Here is a 20,960-nt window from a genome sequence, read left to right on the forward strand (position 1 = left end):
GATCCCACGAATACCCGTGACCAACAGTGCACGAGCTCAGGACTTGAACACAAAAAACAGATCAACTCCTACTAGGACTCTTAAGTGCCTACACTAGAAACGTTATACAGTACGTAATGGCATGAGACGAAGATGAAAACTACTACTAGGTTGTTCTGCAATAAAAAACCCACTCTGTCATATAATTATTAATCCTTTCAAGGCTCACGACCATACTGAGAAACTAGAATATGAGTTTTAGAATATCTGTGAATCCAGACATTAATTTACCACAGTAGGAATTAATCTATAAGTTAACGTTTTACTGGCACTGAAGATTAACATACGTGAATACAGGAAGAATTAAGAATGAGAAATAAAATATCAATAACGATTATTAGTTATACTTCAATTCAGACTATATAAATATCATTCAATTCATGCTATATAAGTATCATCAAATGGATCCATTTCAACAGCTCCAAATTTCAAAATAAAAGCTTGGTAAATGTACTCAACCCTTTAAAATTTTGTACAGATAAATCAATAAATATATTACAAACGCTTTTCAAACTTTAATTAAGTGTGATTAGTCTTCATGTTTCCCATACAAAGTTCGGACTCATCTGTTGTTATTTATAACAGTAAAGTTTCGATAAGAAATTTCAAAAGGTTTCAGATTAATGTGTTCTGGGAAAATAAAAATATTTTAATCCTTTATGCTTTCTATATCTTACCTTTTACGACATTTTGCGTCGTTGTGTAAGCGAGGAACATAATGGCATATATAAAAAAAGAAGTTTATTTCTTTTAGCGCCAAGCTATACAATAAGCTATCTGAGTTCTATCAACTGCAGGGATTCTTCCTCTCCTTATATTAACGCTATAAGCCTGTACACTTACTGCTGATAAAAGGAAAAAGAAGGAATTTATATTTGCCTCTAAGTTTGTATGTGTGTCTGTCTTTATATTATTTTTACTTCGTGGATAATTCATAAAAAGCTGTTTCATTTATCATTCGTTTTGTCAAATTCGACTGTTTTTTATTATTTATTTTAATTTTTACTAATATTTATAACATTAATGAAATGTAACTTTTTTTTTTTGTGTTCAGAATGTTATCGGATCTATGATAAGTTTATACTTAGAACGCTAAAATCTAGGGTTTGGTTTCTCATGATAAGTAGAACACAGGAATCCTATTGTGGGCTTTACGCTAAGACAAACAAACATTATTTGTGTTTTTACCAGAATAACAGCCAATACATTCTGCTGCATTAATAAAAGAATGTAATTAAAAGTTTTGTTTCGAAATTACTGGGTTAAAATGGTATAAATGATAAGTTTTTCATATAGGGATTGTAATACGTTCTAACATTATTGTGAAACGCCTAACTTGTTTGTTGGGTTATGCATAAGGTTTCACAAAGGGCTGTTTGTGCTCTGCCTACCACGGGTATCGAATGCTGGTTTCTAGTAGTTTAAGTCTACAGACATGCCACTGTGCCTTTGGTTGCAACATGTAACTTCATAAACATTATTTTCATAACATATATTAATCTAAATGAATAATTGTGTTGCTAAAAACCCTACCAAAACTGACAGTGAACTTAAAGAATTCATTTTTATATTTACGGGAATAAAAAGAATACAATGTCTTATTTTTATTGTACTTTTATAGAATGTTTATATTACACATAATGGTTGTCTTTAATTGGTTAAAAAAAAAAAGCACTGTACAGAGAGCGCTTTAAAGTTCCCACTATTCCATGCGATGGTGGGAACTTTTCAATACTTGTTAGGTTGGTAAATTTACGTTTTATTTTAGTCGGGGTATTATAATCAGCATAAAAAAGTTATCTTTCTGAAAAAAAAACAAAGTTTGTTGTTGACTAGTTCATATGTCCTCAACATGGATAAATGTTGCGATAATAATGACAGTGAAAAAAGCAAGTTATTATATCGGATGTCGAACTCCATAAAATGAATAGTTCACCTCTTAAAGATCTGCGAATGTACTCATGGAACTGGGGAGAAGGTGCCAGCGAGATTCAACTCAGTCCAGGTAATTTGTGTTCCCCAGAGCTTTTAAGTTCCTCGCAGAGTCAAGGTAACATTAATGTAAGCCTGCCGAAAACAAACTCCCAAAAACAACAGAAAGAACCTGGTCGGCGAGGAAGGTCACGATTAGTTACACTGACAAATCTTATACTTGAAGGATCATCTTCTGGAAGCACCATTAAATGCCATATATGTAACAGGGTGTTTCCCCGTGGGAAGTCTCTTCAGGCCCACTTATGGACACATACAGGTAACCTATAGGATTAAATAAATAAATCAGTTTGTTATCATGGCAATTAATAAAGCCAAATGCATAATCCCTAATCGTAAGCAGAAGTGTTAAAAATAAAGGTCCAAAGTTTAAATCACTGTTAGTGTTAAACTTAATTTCGAATTTTTATTTTACTTTATTAGTGGTTTAGGCAGCCGAGATGGACCAACATTTCCCTTTTCCTTCAAATTTGTTTTTTGAGCACAACATGTAACTTAGGCTTAATATTGTTTCTATTTCTTAGTAAACGTTGTTTTTGTTTTTTTTTGTAAGTGTTGGAAATTTCACAGTTTAGCACAGATAGCCCTCAAGTAGCTTTGTGCAAAATTCAAAAACAAACAATTTGCAGTTTATCTTGTTAGGGTGTTAGAGAATATTTTAATGTGGAAATGGACACTGAGTTGCAAATTAAGGCTTTATTGTCATTAGTTTTATTTGGAATAAATGATTTCATATAAAGATATAACTATGTGCAAGCATGTGTAACAAACTGTTCCTGAACCTGCAAAGTAATAATTTACTAAAAACAAACCAAAAAAAAACATTAATGAGTATTCAGTTTATAAAACATTCAGTCATTTGAAGAGAAATTAATTTCTAAATCTTAAAATTCTTGAAAATATCAATATGGTATGCCTAACCTTACACAGTTTTGAAAGTAATTTACTATAATTTCACCATGTTCATAAAGATGAAATTATACTGGACAATTTACCACAGTTAAGAAGTTTGTGTAAAGAAACATTGAAATCAAAGAAAGTAAGCAAGGAACTGTTATCATGAGGTTTTGTGATACTAATAATATTAACTTCTATGATGTATATTAAAATCTTTCAGGTGAGCAACCATATGTTTGTAAGTTTCTAAAGTGTGGAAAAGCTTTTGCCCAGAGTGGTCAGTTGAAGACACACCAGAGGCTTCACATGGGAGAAAAACCTTTCTGCTGTTCTGCAGCTAGTAAGTGCAATCGTATGAATTGGTAAAAACCTAAAATGTACCAGTAATTTTGACCAAATACATTTCTGTTATGGGTCCTAGAAATATTTTTTCCAAAAGAAAATCCTAGAGACCAGGTTTGTTATGCTTACTTGCTTGTAAACATAGCATACAAATAACAAAGAACTAGCTGGGTTTCCAATATTAAAAAATATTCTTTCAAATTCTTTCTGCAACCAGAATTTTAAAAAAAAGTAAAAATTTAAAACAGATTTTTTTTTTTTTAATGAAAGGAAATTGCTGATTGCTCTAACTCCTGAAAAGCACTGGCCTGGACAATTGCTGATTGCAACACATCTTCAAATTTTATTTTAATTTTTTCACAAATTGTCTTTATAATTGTCATTAAAGCTAAAGATGAAATAATTGGTGAGAAATGCAGTAACATTTTGTTTTTACAGTTCCATCAAATGATTTCCAGAATTCACATCTAAAAGTTTCAATGTAAGGCATGAGATATTGTTTAATAATTCTTTTCTAATGACTACTTTTAAAAATGTGGATTAATTAACATCCCATATGTTTTATTGGTAATGGTAACTAAGCTAGAATTTTTCATTATATTATTCCACTGGTGGTTTCTTGTTAGAATAAATTATCTTTACAAAGTTGTGTGTATTGAAATATTATTTGAAAAGGATTTTAATGTTTAATTTTTTGTAAAGTTTAATTTCATTTTTCAAGAAAAACATCCCTCTCTTCTCTCCCATGCTTGAAGGGTGTACGAGTCGGTTCACCCATGCCAACCGTCATTGTTCTCATCACCCTGGGGCAGTACTTCGGAGAGAACAGTCTACTTTCCAACAGCTTGGAACACCATCGCTACGCAGCAATGAAAACAGTCACAAGCAAGACATCAGGTATTTTAGAAAACAAGTATTTGAATAGAAACTAAAAATAATGTTGTTTTTTTTTCTTGTGTAGCCTTTTGAGAGATTTTATTACTTTGATGTTGAAACTGTTTCAGACATTAAGTCTGTCTGGGATGAAACTTGCTTTTGTGAAAAGTCTGGAGAAGTTGCAGTTCATAAAAAGTAAAAAGTTCACACATATAACAAGCTGTTTTTACATAAAGGTGTAAACTGGCTAGAAAAAAACGAATTTTTTTTATAGATTATACTAATTGGTTTCTTAAATGTTATGAACACTGGTAATTTTTCTTTATTTTAAAATACACTTTTTGATTAATGCTGGGTTCTTACTCTGAAGGTAACAAAATATAAATGATGTAACGCTATAGCTATTCTTGTGTTTTTTAATGCAAATTATTTATCTAGTTTCTGCTATATATATATATGTGTGTGTGTGTGTGTGTGTGTGTTGCACATAAGTTGTATTGTATGTCACTTTCAACTGAATGACAGTTTAAATTGTTCCAAGGTGTTCTGGAATCATGGTTACACCTCAGAAAATAAACTTGGATGTTTCCACTTGTGTAGAGAACGATTAAAGTGGAAGAAAGCAAACCAATGAGGACAAACTGGCTACAATTTCTCTAATGTTAACAGAACATAGAACCAGACTGATTGTGAAGCTGCTTGAACATCTAAACAGAACAAGCTATCATCCCCAAAGCAAATAAATGACTGCCATTTCTTTCAATTCTAGCTTGCCACAATGGTTGTGGCCTGGTCTTAAATGAAATCAAATACTTGCAACTGGATAGTGTGTCACAATATTGATGGGTAGAGCTAAGACTAGCCCAGATGCTCAATGAAGTTTGTTATGCTCACAGTAAATCTTAGAATGCCAGTGAGTGACAGTTCCAAGAACATGTTCAATGAACTAGTAACACTTTAAACATGTAACTTGCTCTTTATTCTACAACCAGATGATGAACATGATCATTTAGAAAGAATCTAGAAACAGGTTCACTCTTTTTTGGGATAAGGATGTGACACACAGTGTATATATATCAACATGCACATTGTGAAAGTGGTGTCATTAATAACACGTTTATGTATAATATCCTGCAACCTTTGTTGCTCATATATGCTTCTATAATTGACTTCAACCTTGTTAATTACTACCCTACCCCCATGTTAAGTTAGCTCTTGAAGACAGAATTACTTCATGTTCATTATGCTCCAATCCATGACTTGAGGGACATGTTGTATTCTATAAAATGACTCTAAATCTTAAGATAACTTGCAATTACCTTTTTATTTTAAAGACTTAATTGAGGGCTTGTCCTCACTTTATCAACACTGATTTTAAAGCAGAGAATATCAATGCCCAATTATTGACCTTGCTAAAAATACACCATAATTAAAATGTCAAACTCTAAATTTGTAAAGCCTTATATAAACATGAGCTCATCAGTCAGTAACCTTTACTACATGTGTTGCAATAACTCTCATTTAGCTGATTTGCATAAATGTAAATGTTGGAGAATAATTATCTTCTAACACCTGGTTTTAAATAAAGGTTTTCTTCCTGTTACTTGCTATGTTTACTTCTTTATTAAAGGCACAAACGGCATGGGAATGGTAACAGCCTTCTTCGACAGAGAAACCTTCAAGAAGAACTGTTAGAAGCATCATTATCTAATGAGAACTATGACAGTGCTCACAATGCTGAGCTGGTTGGTGCTTTAGCATTGTTAGAACTTGCCCAAGGTCCAGCGACTCAAATATAGTTTGGTGAATGTCTGAACTGTCTGGGCTTAAAAATTTGTATGAAACAGTTTTAATTTGTATATTAATTTTGTAGATAAAGTATGTATATTTTTACATGTGTAGACAAAAAAAAATTGGAACATTTATACCTCTGATTTTAGTTTTCATATGTTCCTTCACAAAGAACTATTAGATTGTATATTCCAAATCATTTATTGTAAATTTAACAGAAATTTGTTTCAAAACTATAGAATTTTAACAAATAATAACTAAAGTGTGGTTAAATAAACTTCTAAAGTGCATATCTTATGTAGTGTTAAGTGTAATACAAATACGAGTGATAAAAAAAAGTTTATTAATATGTGCTTATAAGTTGATGAAACTAAAGAACGTTAGAGGACCATACAAAAATCTTTTGTATTTCTAAATATCTCAGATTTTTTAAAGGTTTTTTTTTGTTTAATTTTGTGACATGTGGTTTGAATATTTTTAACCTTGAACAGGTATGTGAAGGTGCTACTGTCATGATATGTCTCTAGATTTAATCACTAGTAGTATGCCACTTTTATGTTGACCTGTATTTAACCAGATTACTTCTTCTGATTTTTATTTAAAAATAGTTGCTTTGAGAGCAACTTTGTGTGTAATATGAATATTAAACACCAAATATTTTATTTGAAATAATGATAATTTAAAAACATACTCTGTGTTTTTCATACTAGACAGCAGATCTCTTGTTATTGTTACTTGATAATTAATATAATGTTTTTATAATAATAAAGGTTTTTATAAATAAAGAAAATCACACTGTCAAATTAATCATTTCAGTGCTGTTTATTCTGTAATTGATGTTTAAGAGAAACGTGTGTTTTGTGACTTAGTTTTATTATATTTACCTAAACAACTACTTGCTTTTTAAAGTAGTTTAATAAACCTACCATCATTTTTCAGCTTTTGAAAAAAAATTCAACAGTTGTCATTTCAAAACAAATTATCAGAAAGATAAATGGCATAAAAGTACAGTAAAAGTTGGATGTATCAACAGCTGTTTAGAAATTATAAATTAATTTTCAAAGAAGTAAAAAAATTGACTTGTGTCATAAGTATGCAAGGGTTATGTCAAATAATAGCTTTACAATGAGAGGATATCAAATTATTTTTTAGACAGTAATGTTTTTTACACAATTTTGTTTAAGTTACATATGACATATCCTACATATAAAAGCATGAACTACTATATTTTGTTGGAGAATGAAAGAGAATTGTTAGAATATGATTATTGTAACAAAAAAGTAAATGTTAAATTATTACTTTGGGTGTATATACCACCTTAATGTATCTATTTTAAAATGAAATAATTTATGGAAATGATAGAACACATCAAACTGTATATAAAGTGGTAAGATTAATGACTAGATATTTATTTTTTAAATAGTAATTGTTAATATTTAGATTTGCCAACTTGCTTTCCTTAACCAGTATTTAACTTTAAGCTAATAACTCTTAACTGAAAGACAAATAGTGCTGGTGATTATACCTAACTGTAGAAATAATTGTTTCAGAGTTGATTTTTTTTTTATACATAAGAATGGTTTTATACATGTATATTGATGAAGTGTACAAAATACAACTGCTTAATGTGAGTGTGTGATAGTGGGAGTAAGATTTGATATACTGTTAATAGGTTTAAAATTTTGAGAAACTTGTATCTGAAGCATACTTTAAGATAAATTTACTGTTATCAATAAAAGTTGAAGTACTGATATATGTAGTTGTACCTTCTAAAGTTACCAAGTTGGTTCCCAATCTTCTCCAGTGCTCCAAGAGATAGTTCCACATGTAAATGTGTGGGAATAATTTGAGGTTGTACCAGTTCTTATAACTTAAACAAGTGTAAAGGTTTTTAAATGACACTTAAAATGTCAGATTTATTTCTAAACATGAAGGACTGCATGAGGTGCGAGTCCTCTCCCAGTTTCACCATCCATGAATGATAAAAATCATATTAAAAGTTATGAGTTAGGTTGCACACCATAAACTGTTTTTGTCATCTTGCAGTTTATTTATTTTATTAAGACAGTGTTTTTTATTTAAAACATTTTTCAAGTTGGATTGTATCAAAATATGAATAGTGTGACTTGTACAAACTATAATGATAGTCTTATTTTATTACTGAAATTCAAGCATCTAACTAATAATTATCTATCTATACAGAAAAAGGAAACCAAAGTAAAGTCTCATTTTTATTTCACATATTTCTAATAACAGATCTTTTAATACAAGGGATGCACACTGAACATAATGTTCACAATATGAGATCTGTTCACCTCACAACAGGCTTCAAAAACTCTGTGAAAATATACAATGTATACATATTAAATACCCTATACCTTACTCTGTCATTTCACTCGGTTTTGGTTGCAGTTGTTAATTTAAACTTTGTTTACAATGTACATTTTTCACATTTTATTTATAAAAAAAGAAAAAGAATGAAATTATCAATTATGGACTGTTCTTATTGTATATTATGAGTTCTCTTTAACTGTCTTTTTCTTCAAATAAACATGTGTAGATTCTGGTTTGAGGTTCTCTGTTCTCCAAGTCCTGGTGAATATTCACAAAATCACAAACTGGTGGTAGTAAGTCCATCAGCAGTTTAAAACTTTCTGTGGGAGATTCGTATCTATTAATTCCATATGTGGATGAATGTACTGACACCACAGAAGGCCTTTATCTTGATTTATTCTTTATTCAAGAAGTGGAGAACGTAATGCATGACTAAGTCATAACAATATTTATACTCTGTCTGGAAAAGAAAAACATTACATGTAAAAATTAACTGAGTATGAGACATTAAAAACATTTGTAAACATATTTATAAAGACACCAGATATTATACAATTTTCTCATGATACTGTAAGTATATTATAATGATTAAATAACCATGTTCAAGTACGAACATTATAAAGGGATGAATTGTTTGCAGTTTCAAAGCTACAATGCTAAATGAATGGTGTAGTTTTTCCAACTTTATGCAAAATACTGAACTACAAATGTTAAAAGCCATTCATACTTATATACTGAACTAATTAATAGAGAACCTTTCCACACAGTTCTTCAGGAGCTTGGTCAATGATCCTTCAGAAGAACAAATGAAATCACAAGAAAACATATCAAGACATTCTCTTTATCAGTTCAAATGATGTTTTCTTCAACTCAGTGTCTGTCTCTTTAATACTGAACATTAAAAAGTTTCAGCTTCTACAGATATCTTTTTTATTGATTTTTCCCATACTATTAGGTACAGTAACATAAAGAAATTGAGTATTTGTTAAACTTTCCCCCTAGGGCTAAAAGTGACTGAAACATATTAGGACTTGTGAAAGCAATGCCTTAAAAAGTTTGATCTATTTATTCAATAAAAGAGAAAATATTACATATATATCATGGAACTAACGACTACAAAAAATAATGTAATATTATTATGAAAGCTAACTTGACTTAAAATATTTTATCATAATAATAATAATGGAATAACAGGATAGATTTTTACTGCACCATGTTTCAAAATACTTCTCAATTTCTAGTTTAAACACAACAGTTTTTATTGGTCACAGTCAAAATTAGTGTAATGAAACCATTTCAAAATCATCATCACATAACCCAACCTACAAACGGTCACGCAAAAATAAAACAAATATATCTCGATTACCTAATTGACATGCCCCCACTTCAGTTTTGTGAATTTTAAGTAATTTTAATGTTACTGGTGAAAACAAAAATTTAAATCTAATTTATTGTTTGGAGTTAAATGATGATAACCTAGGAATTGTGACATAGACATCCACTCAGTCTAAAATTTTAGTTCTTTTGAAAAATGTAAAGGTCATTCAGTGTTGAAGGTTTGTCCTCATGTAAGATTAGTTGTTATAATAATTTTTTTTTCAATTCTATACTAAAATGTTTATTTATAACCATACCTGAAAAAAGAAACTTTTTATTGAATAAAAGAGTCATTTCAACTTTTAAAATTCAGCACGTTGTGTATAATTTTTATTTTTAACTTTTCAATTTAACCCTAGTAAAAATTTTTTTAACAGTTTACTACAATTCCAGTTAAGTGGATTTTTAATTTTATTATAATTCTCAAATGTAAGTAATGCTGTATTTAGATGATAATTTATTCCTCAACATGTCCAGTTCTGGTCCTTGGCTCTGTGGTTATTATCTGATGTGACAAGTATGGATAATCACTGGTCTCTATAGTCCACTATAAATCTTTTGACTTTAACTTCTACTTTTCTTTACACGTTTTGTAAACAATCAAAAACTCACTACTTTGAGGGTATTCAAAGGAATTACACATAACATTGGTTTGTTATTCATTGTAAAGAAACTAAAATTTATTTTCTGTATGAACACAAGCTCTATATTTGAAGTGTTTCTCACCAAGTTTTCCACCAACTGATGTCGGTGCCTTCGCACTGTCTTAACTGCCAGAAAGACATCAACTTCGTCATGTTGAACGACTTGTTCTATCGCAAAATTTGCGGCACAATAGACCCCTGCTCGAGATCGGCCATTCCTTTAAAGATATGATCAGAAAACATCATGATATCAAACGTACTCACTTCTACTTTATAGCATATAGCTTCAATTGTAACATTTAGCATGCATTGTTATATGGAGCAGGATGTGAATATTCCGTTTCTTTTCTTTTGAAAATAGGCAACAAAACTTAATACATATTATGAAAGTTTTTTACGAAAACATGTGAGCAAACGATCGACAAAAAAAAAGCAAGGAAGAAATAACTAATATTGGAGTAAATAGTGTTTCTAAATGAATTTAGCGTTTAAAAAAACCTTAAGTAGAAAAACTCCAAAGACAACGTGATAGGGTAAAATAAGCGACACATTATATAATAAAAAACATAATGCAATACGCTTAATGACGTGCAAATTTTAATGAAACGAAAGCCACTATCATATAAATGGAGATTTGTAGAAAGTTTATATATTTTAGAAATAACTTTTATGAAAGTGTAAAATCGATGAAATAATCATCAAAAGTCGAAATATTAGGCTATAATATTAATCCTACACGAATATACGTTTGGATATATTAAGTCTATAAGATTCAGCCCATGTAAATACACGTTTTGATTAATTAGGACTACAATATTTAGCTTATGTGAAATGAATAAAAACCATATAACTTCATGAAAACAGCTTACGTGAACACACGTTTGGACTGATCAGAACAAAATGGTTTTGCCTATGTGAATTTACATTTTGGCTGATTAGGCCTACAAGATTCATTTAAATGTATTTTCATACATAATTTATTTCATAGAAATTAACGCTTTAAAAGCAAAGAGCGTTGTGTAATTTAAATAGTTGTTAACATTCAAAAGTTCTCATTGCTAGTCTGACTTAAAACGAATATCTTTTAATTCCACGATGAATTTATACTGTTGTATCAATTTCTATTTATGAGATAATTCTTTTTGGTCATTTGGCAAAACGAATAATGAAAAGCTATACAATGAGCTATCTGTACTCTGCCAACTACGGGGTATTGAACCTAGTTTTCTAGGAGTATAAGCCCGCTGATATGCCGCTATGCCACTGGGGACTTTTTAGTTTTGCATTTTGTGATTTTATGAATGCTTTTTGCATTCTTTCCCACTACTTCGACCCCTGGTATGAAGGGACAGCGGGGAGATACGTTCAAATTTTCAGTTTTGCGGAATTTTACCTCTACCTCCCCACTTGTACATAGATCTTCATCAAATTTGGTATGAATGTTTGTTTGGTTCATGCGGAATCACCGGCAAACTTGCGGTTTCATATTTTGTGCTTTGCAGTTTTTATGGACATTTTTGCGTTTTAAACAATTACATATAAGGGCAACCTTTCATTAATTATGTATTTACATAACTTTCATCCAGAGGATGGGTACTCCACATAGTTAACAACAGCAGAATCACATTGTTTCTTCTACTACAACTTTTACAACGTGTAATTAATAATAGGCCTAACTTCACAAATAAATTACGTTTCAGTAGAATTTTCACTCACTTATTAATTTTCTCATAACCATAGTATTTCTCTTATCTCTGATACTTCTATGGAAACACAAATCCAAAATATAAAGCGCTGAACTTAGTAAGTAGATCACCAATCTAATTTATTCTCATCTACCACGCGTTTCATATTGTTCAAATAGTATTGTAAGTGCTCAAGAAAATTCCAGACTTTAGCCACACTTTCAAGTAACATAAACAGTCTTGACGAAACAACCTCAAACGAGTAAATTGCAAAGCATGCGCCCCCGCTAGTACAGCGGTATGTCTCCGGATTTACAACACTAAAATCAGGGGTTCGATTCCCCTCGGTGGGCTGAGCAGATAGCACTTTGTGGCTTTGCTATACGAAAAACACACACACACACACACTGTTTTAGCCCCCCGCTAGTACATCGGTATGTCTTCGGATTTACAACGCTAAAATCAGGGGTTCGATTCCCCTCGGTGGGCTGAGCAGATAGCCCGATGTGGCTTTGCTATTAGACAAAACAGAAACAGCAAAGCATGCTAACTGATATATATAACCTATCGGAAAAATTATTGTAACTCCAACAAATGTTCCGTTTCAGTAAAAACAAAAGTTTATAATAAGCATTGTTTTACACTTTCTCAGTTTTAATATAGTTTTAAAGAGAGTTAGTTTTAAAAACGTACTTTGAGTTCTGTTTTACGATAGATATTATTAAAAATCTCACATTGATACAACAACCACTGGTCCGTATGTGCTGCGCTGCCGCCATCTTTCGACCATGTTCATTAACTCGACAAGCGCATTGGTTGATGTTGGGACTTTGTGATCTTGAGGCCAGCACGTGATTTGGAATAATTGGGTTGTTTTAGTCTCACCCTTAACACCAGCCATGAGCTCAGTGAGGGATACAACCTTATTAAAGTAAAACAAACGTGAGTTAAAAGCATTATAATTAAAACCATGCGTATATACATATATAACTGCAGAAGATTAAGGCAAATCTCTTATAATAATTTTAGAAAATAAAAATGGTTGGATCATAAATAATTTAATGCTATACCATAGATACAAGAAGTGGCGTTGTACCAGCTTAAGGAGAATAAATAATTAATATTTATTTCACAGTCATAAATATACATGTACATAATAAATAAATATATATGTACATAATTAAGATCTCGAAGAAATCTAATCCATCCTGACCCTCTCTGTCTACATTAAATTAGATTCTTGTTTGTTTGTTTTGAATTTCTCGCAAAGCTACTCGAGGGCTATCTGCGCTAGTCGTCCCTAATTCAGAAGCGTAAGACTAGAGGGAAGGCAGCTACTCATCACCACCTACCGCCAACTCTTGAGCTATTCTTTTACCAACGAATAGTGGGATTGATCGTTACATTATAACGGCCCCACGGGTGAAAAAGCGAGCATGTTTGGTGTTACGGGGAAATCGAGTCAAGTGCCTTAACCACCTGGCCATGTCGGGCCAGATTAGATTCTAACAAAAACACTATTTTATTATGTGTGTATTACATACTGAGTAAACTCTCTCTTTCTGTCTCGTACGTTACTTTAGTATTGCTTTTAAATTTCATCTGTAATATCTTTTATAAATCCGTACACTGTTCTAATGCTACTAAATGAAGATATGAAAAAGAAATATATATCTAAATTACGGTTATGAAGTGTTACACCGTTCCACGTCTAAAACACGGAAAGCGCTGAAACGTTAAGCCTAACATTTGTGATAAAAATCACGTTTGACTGCAGACTTTGTCTACATTTCTCTGAAATGGTATTTTCATACATAACACGATTAGATATGTTGTCATAGTAGATTTATATCTGTCTGTACACATGGCTGTACATTACATTGAAAGGGTCTAAACTCTAAAGCATCCGGGCTGGCAAAATGTGGCTTTTTCGGCCCTCAAGAATGTGGTAGATTGCAGCAATTTCTTATTACATTTTCCTAAATAACTTCGATGAAGATTTGAATCGTAAACACTTATGTAAAATTAACGTGTGTAAGGCCTATCTGTTTTTTCCACGTTTTGCGCCGTATACGTCGTATAGTACTTAAAGAAGTTTTGCTTTCGATATGTAGGCACTCTTGGCTAATATGAACTAAAATATTTCAAAGTAGCAACTCATGGTAGAAAAACAACATTTGAAATGACAATTTTATACACTTATGATTCACATCTGTGTTAAACAATGTGAAGTAAGTGTGGTAAAAAATCTCAAGTCTAGCATGATTTTAGTCGCATATTTTTGGTAACTTTTAAAAAGTAAGAATATGTTAATAATAAGAGCAAAAGTACCTAGCCATTGCCGATTTTAAGAAGTTACAATATAAACGGATGCGTGGGCCAGTCTCTTTCCTTTATTGCTGTAGGTAATATACAAACCGTTCGTCCGATAAAAGGGTGCCGTGTGGCATTAAATGTTGCATACGTTTGCTATATGATCACGCATTTTGCTACCAAATTCCCCTCATAGTTGAGTTCATAGCCGATAAACTTAAAATGGCTGCTAAACTCGAGGCATTCGTCTAATTGCTTATCTACTTGAATTAAAAAGACAGATAACTCTACTATATGGAAATAGGTACCTCATTATTGCGATTTTTAAATAAGCTTTTTTCAACTACACAAACACATTTAAATGTTTTCTTTTTTAATACCTATTTATGTCAAGTCACTTACCTTTTTATGCACTCGGAAAATCCAGGTTTTGATATTTTGGTAATGGTTATGAGAAACAAGTTCGACAGTGAAAACAGGCCCAAACTTTCGTTTCCTTTCTCTTTCTGTAGGCCAAAATGGCGGATAAGCCTTAAAAGTTAAAATGTTGATAAGGAATGTATAATTACATCTCTTTTAACGCTTTAAATGTGTGGAAAGTTATATTTAAATAAAAATATAAATTTGAGTTAATAAGAAATAGTTTTAAATCTGAAAACAAAATTCAGTAGACCTGTCAATGAATTGACTTATCCTAAAATTAAGATTAGTTGATTTGTTTATTTGACGTTAAACGTAAAAGTACACACTGGGCTATCAGTGCCCTGCCAACCATAGGGATCGAAACCCGGTTTCGAGCGGAATTCCGCAGCTGTGCCGCTGTGCCATTGGTGGGGGCCTAAAATTAAGATAATTTTTACACATATTTTAGCGTTATTTGAAAATTATTTTAAAGTATATAGTAGCACTACTATATTGCCTATTTCGTAGTTTTTTGGTATTATTTTAAACTTACTCCATGTACTGAGTTAACCAATTATTTAATTTTTAAAAGATACTATTCGTAAACGTAAGTCACCCGCTGGTAGAGAAGTATGTCTACGGATTTATAACGCTAAAATCAGGGGTTCGATTCTCTCGGAGGACTCAGCAGATAGCCCAATGTGGCTTTGCTATAAGAAAACACGCACGTAAACATAAGTAGTTTCATGTTTATTATATCACAACTAACGATGGTACTTATGATGAAAGCACAAATAACTATATTATTCGTTTGAAGATAATACAAAGACAAGTAATTTAAAAACTGGTTTGTTTTGTAATAATTATTACAAATGGAACAATTTTGTAATCACTTAAAACACACACCATCTCATTCTTATAATGTCATTTATATAACACTCATCATCTCATTCTCATAATGTCATTTATACAACACATATCATCTCATTCTTATAATGTCATTTATATAACACGTTATTTCTTTCTCATAATGTAATTTTACATCTATAAATATAACCCTCATCAACTCATTCTTATCATATCATTTCAACGTCTATAACAATAACCCTCACCAACTCATTCTTATGTCATTTCTACATCTACAAACATAACCCTCATCAAGTCATTCTTATGTCATTTCTACATCATCTATAGATATAGCCCTCATCAACTCATTCTTATCACGTCATTTCCACGTCTATAAATATAATCCTCATCAATACATTCTTATGTCATTTCTAAATCATCTACAAACATAACCTTAATCAACTCATTCTTATAATGTCATTTCTACATCACCTATAAATATAACCCTCGTCAACTGATTTTTATAATGTCATTTCTACGTCATTTATAAACATAATCTTAATCAACTCATTCTTATAATGTCATTTCTATGTCTATAAATATAACCCTCATCAAGTCATTCTCATGTCATTTCTACATCATCTACAAACATAACCCTCATCAACTCATTCTCATAATGTTATTTCTACATCTATAAATATAACCCTCATCAAGTCATTCTTATAATGTCACTTCTACGTCATCTATAAATATAGCCCTCATCAACTCATTCTTATCATGTCATTTCTATGTCTATAAATATAACCCTCATCAAGTCATCCTCATGTCATTTCTACATCATCTACAAACATAACCCTCATCAACTCATTCTCATAATGTTATTTCTACATCTATAAATATAACCCTCATCAAGTCATTCTTATAATGTCACTTCTACATCTATAAACATAATCCTCATCAACTCATTCTTAGAATGTCATTTCTACATCTATAAATATAACCCTCATCAACTGATTCTTATAATGTGATTTCTACATCGTCTATAAATATAGCCCTCATCAACTCATTCTTATAATGTGATTTCTACATCATCTATAAATATAGTCCTCATCAACTCATTCTTGTAATATCATTTCTGCAATATTTGTAGGCATGGGCGTCAGCAGAAATGTTTCTGGGGTGGGGTGGGGGAGTTTTTGTGTATTTTAAATTACCTATGAAGGAGCAACATTTCATGCCTAAAACAATCTTTCATTAATCATGAATTTAGATCTTGTGCTTAGTTGTTCTTATGTTGTTGTTTAACAATTACATATGAAGGAAGCAACTTTTCATATCCTAGAATAACCTTTTATTAATCATGTATTTATATGTCTTCTGTCCACTGGATGGATACTCCAACTATTATGTATATATAATTTTATAAAGTTTCTTTAAGATCTGTGAACTAAACTTCAAGCTAGAATAATAACTAGACAACTTACAGAATATGTTTTTAATCTTTTGGAATGTGGGGAAAGAAAATCACTCCTAAAAGTAACTCTACTTTTTTATTCCAGCTTCAGACCAGGAAAGCTAATGCTCTTCTTTCAAAAAATCGTGTGTAACAGTTTGACTTTTTTCTTTTGAGTTGTTTGTTCTTGATAATTTTCGTAAAGCTACACAAGGGCTATCTTCGCTAGCTCTCTCTACTTCAGAAGTGACACAGTAGAAGGAATGCAGCTTGTTAACCTCATCCACATCATATTTTTTAGGATAACTATTTTACCCAAAAAGTACGATTGAGTATCACGATATAATAGCCCCCACAGCTAAAATAGTGGCATGATTCGAACTTGCTATTAGCAGGTTGCCACTCAAGCGCCCTAACCACTATATAGGCTAGGCCTTTTTTTCTTCATCAACTAAAAACGCAATAACTAAATGATAATTTATTCAATCTGGGTGCTACCAATATTTTAGTTGTGTAATAAATGTATATATACAAACGCAGAAATTGGTTACAACGCTATAAAAAGGACACGATAGACAAAAAAAAAGGCTCGGCTTGGCCAGGTGGTTAAAACACCAGACTCGTAATCCGAGGGTCGCCGGTTCAAATCCCCGTCACACCAAACATGCTCGCCCTTTCAACCGTGGAGGCGTTATAATGTGACGGTTAATCCTACTATTCATTTATAAAAGAGTAGCCCAAGAGTAGGCAGCTGCCTTCCCTCTAGTCCTACATTGCTAAATTAAAAACGGCTAGCACAGATAGCCCTCGTGTAGCTTTGCGTGTAATTCAAAACAAACCAAACCAAGACAATATATATATATATATATATTATCATATTTAATGTAAATCTGATGCTTACTTACGTTTGGAGGGGTGAGGGCGCTGCAAAGAACAATAACGGAGTTGCAGTCGTGGTCGTATATCAAAGACCATAGATTGGGAATCGTCTTGTAAGTTGGCCATTCAGTAACGATATATTCTTTAGACCTGGTGTAACCCTAGATATAAAAATGGCCGTTGTACAAATAACGGGGTAGGTCATAGCTAGATTTTAGTTATATATTTTAAAATTCTGGTTGATTATAAAAACGTGTTATTAACCGCTAAGAATGTTAAAAGTTAATATGTTTCATTTTTTTTTTTTTTTATATTAAACGTCAGGAATTTTGATGTATTTTCAAAATAATCGTGTTTATTTATGGAATAAAAGAATAAGCTATAAGATTCTTGAGTAAAGTCTGACGACCAAGTCAAGCATCGGAACAGATGTGTGAGGGGAAGTACCCACTTCGGACGCCATAGCTTTCGATAGGTTAACGATTTTCAAAAGTGGTTTATGTTTCTGGATCAAGTAAAGAATGACCATAGACAGAAGTTAGCAGCTAGTGGTAACGATAAGACAAAGATAAAAGGTAATAAAGTGCAGGACATTTGTATTCAATATTAAGTTTTCTTTTTCACATTAAATTTACTTGTGTTTTTCTTTCGGCAATTTTAATCATATTTTATCCTCCCACTCATTACAAGTGCCATTCTAATTGTAAAAAAAAAAAAAACAACTTTTAGAGTGTTAACGTTCCCCCTGCATCACAATTTTGCTTGCATTTTTTACAAAGCTTTATCGTATCTTGACTGCCAGTGATCAAAATTTCCATTCTAATTTAAATATTTTCAGGGACAAATGCTCCCCCTCCAACTAAATTTTATTTATTTTTTTGTTTTCTCACTCTGTTTCCTCATTTCTTACCTTCCACTAATTGAAATTGTTATTCTAGTTTAAAATGTTAGGGGGATAGCGCCCCATGTATTTTTCAACGTCTATTCAGTCGTCATATTGCTTTACATTACAAAAAAGAGGACTGATTTCTTACATTTACTAACTCCAGTTACAATCGACCAAAAACATACATATAAATGATATATTTTTAAAAAACTTTCATGATACTTACGTCAGCAAATACTGCATTAATATAGTCAGTGCTGTCATTGCTTTGATAAGAAGTTAGATACGGCCGGAAGTTATCGGCTAGAAAGTAAGAAAAAACCCAGCACTAGAAAACAAAGGTTCAACAAAATATAACTTCGTAAGCCTACCCACATATAATGAAAATTAGTAATATATAGTGAACTGACATCTGGGTATACTGCCAGAACGTTATATTGAACACCGTCAAATACTTCAATTTGTAAAAAAAATCTTCAAGGAAACATGTGTTTAACTGGTACCACGGTTCTCTGTGGAACAACAGTCACTTTATAGACTTGCAACGATAAATTCCGGGGCTCTATTCTCCGCGGTGGACACAGCAGATGTGGCTTTACTTTAAAACAAACTAATACTACAATACACTTGTATAAGAAGACACACATTGTAGTTGTTTACCTACCAACTCAGACGTTGACAGATATTTTTAATCTTTATTTAAATTCTCTAGTGATTTTTTGTTTGTTTTTTATTAAACGTGTTCTATCGTTGGGTGGACTTTTTTATTAATTGGTAAAAATAATGCGATATCCAGTAAACGTTACAATAATAAACTAATTTATTTCTTTTTAACATCTGTTACAACCGCTTTTACCTATAGGCCTAACTTCAAACAAAAACTTTTCAACAGAAACTACCGTAGGCCTAATTCGCTAAAAACATTTAACACTCCTACGAAAAGTGGGGCCTAATAGGCCCCAGAGCAACTTGAAAGGTTATTAATATTAGGCTAATAATTTTGTATTTAAATGAAATTGCCATTTAAATCCATTAATGAATGGATTAACGAGATTCCCACTGTCCCTATCTACTATCTAGCGAAACCACAGCCAGGGGAACGGGCTTGGAAAAATCAGGACTAGAAACGTCTTTTCGTAGGAGTGTTAACAGAAACTTCCTTGATTTATAACAAATACTGACTAGCTTATTGATTAGCTTACATAAGCATCAGCTCTTACTGCAAAACTGTACTCGAACATACTGCACGGAATTATCAATCAAGGAACTGCTACTTCATTATTTATTTAATATTTTAATACTAACGTACTATTTTAGCTATTAGTTTGAGTTTCTCAATTATTACATCACCATCACTATTAGTAGCACCTTCTAGCAAATATCTAAATCAAAACATTGAAAATATAGCTTATAATACTATTAAATGGCAGATATAAACGTTCTGTAAGTTTCGCTAACTTACGAGGTACGGTTGCCACGTCTCTATTCTTTTCCCTGTTTTCAGGCCTATGACCACCAGCACAATCACCAATGGAGAACTTGCAGGACATTTTACAAATTGTCTAAAAATTTAAAATCCATTTCAAATATTCACTCTAAACATACACACACGATTTCAGATATAACATTCTGTACATAGTATATGCGATAGAAACAAATTCAATAAATGTGTTTTCAAATTTCAACACTTATCTTAGTTATAAGATTGCGTTATTTTTAATACTAAACTATTGTAATTCCTAAGTCTCTAGTATTTAAAATAGCATCAATTATTATTCGAAAACTTTCTTAAAGTTCTTTAGAATATGTAGAAAAGCTTGTAAAAAAAAATCCAAGGTTTAAACTGCTACATTAATATCCAACTGGACTTTTGTGTTGTAAAACCATAATCTGAAAAAAAAATTATAATGCTGTTAAGGAACTATTTATCCAAAAAATTATTTTGCTTGTGAAGAAGTTGTACCGTTACCATGATTACTAAATGTATTAAAAGAAAATTTTGCCTTCCTTGTTGTCATTCATTATTAATGTGGAGTTCAAAGTACTTTCAAGTTGTATTTTTATTTTCGTTGATAGTATTAGGAATGTATGGTTTAACTGCAAAAAGCCAGCAAAATATTGGAGAACCACTAATCATAAAAATTGCTATTACAATAAGTTAGCTGCAGATGTTGAATTTTCTTTTCATTTTATTATTAACTTGC

The 20,960-nt window shown here is 31.6% G+C and overlaps 2 protein-coding genes across 5 annotated transcripts in view; one reads left to right on the forward strand and one right to left on the reverse strand.

The window, feature by feature from the left end:
* Window positions 1-1,742: 1,742 nt before the first annotated feature.
* Window positions 1,743-7,692, forward strand: LOC143238583 (zinc finger protein 367-like). 3 transcript variants are annotated; one of them, XM_076478946.1, is made up of 4 exons: window positions 1,743-2,290; window positions 3,149-3,268; window positions 4,026-4,167; window positions 4,688-7,692. In XM_076478946.1, exons 1-4 carry the CDS (start codon window positions 1,963-1,965, stop codon window positions 4,755-4,757), a joined length of 660 nt encoding a protein of 219 aa, XP_076335061.1. In that variant the 5' UTR covers window positions 1,743-1,962; the 3' UTR covers window positions 4,758-7,692. The 3 variants fall into 3 exon arrangements, with proteins under 3 accessions (XP_076335061.1, XP_076335060.1, XP_076335062.1); XM_076478945.1 differs by having other exon boundaries at window positions 5,777-7,692; XM_076478947.1 differs by lacking the exon at window positions 3,149-3,268 and having other exon boundaries at window positions 5,777-7,692.
* A 463-nt stretch (window positions 7,693-8,155) lies between these two features.
* Window positions 8,156-20,960, reverse strand: part of LOC143238581 (receptor-type tyrosine-protein phosphatase kappa-like) — a 49,667-nt gene continuing 36,862 nt past the window's right edge. For both annotated transcript variants that reach the window (XM_076478941.1, XM_076478938.1), the window contains 7 exons: window positions 20,219-20,318; window positions 18,983-19,059; window positions 17,897-18,031; window positions 14,693-14,821; window positions 12,712-12,899; window positions 10,375-10,510; window positions 8,156-8,731 (listed from right to left, as the gene is read on the reverse strand). In XM_076478941.1, the coding sequence (XP_076335056.1) occupies window positions 8,666-8,731; window positions 10,375-10,510; window positions 12,712-12,899; window positions 14,693-14,821; window positions 17,897-18,031; window positions 18,983-19,059; window positions 20,219-20,318 (831 nt within the window). In that variant the 3' untranslated portion in view covers window positions 8,156-8,665. The remainder of the gene's footprint in view (window positions 8,732-10,374; window positions 10,511-12,711; window positions 12,900-14,692; window positions 14,822-17,896; window positions 18,032-18,982; window positions 19,060-20,218; window positions 20,319-20,960) is intronic.

Source organism: Tachypleus tridentatus, chromosome 13 (genome assembly GCF_004210375.1).
Source record: "Tachypleus tridentatus isolate NWPU-2018 chromosome 13, ASM421037v1, whole genome shotgun sequence".
NCBI classification, from domain to species: Eukaryota; Metazoa; Arthropoda; class Merostomata; order Xiphosura; family Limulidae; genus Tachypleus; species Tachypleus tridentatus.

Bases quoted from the DNA above. Each gene is read 5' to 3' on its own strand.
- LOC143238583 (XM_076478945.1), top strand. From the start codon at position 1,963: ATGAATAGTTCACCTCTTAAAGATCTGCGAATGTACTCATGGAACTGG. The intron at 2,291-3,148 runs GTAACCTATAGG...AAAATCTTTCAG, and splicing joins CCACTTATGGACACATACAG to GTGAGCAACCATATGTTTGT. The intron at 3,269-4,025 runs GTAAGTGCAATC...CCATGCTTGAAG, and splicing joins TTTCTGCTGTTCTGCAGCTA to GGTGTACGAGTCGGTTCACC.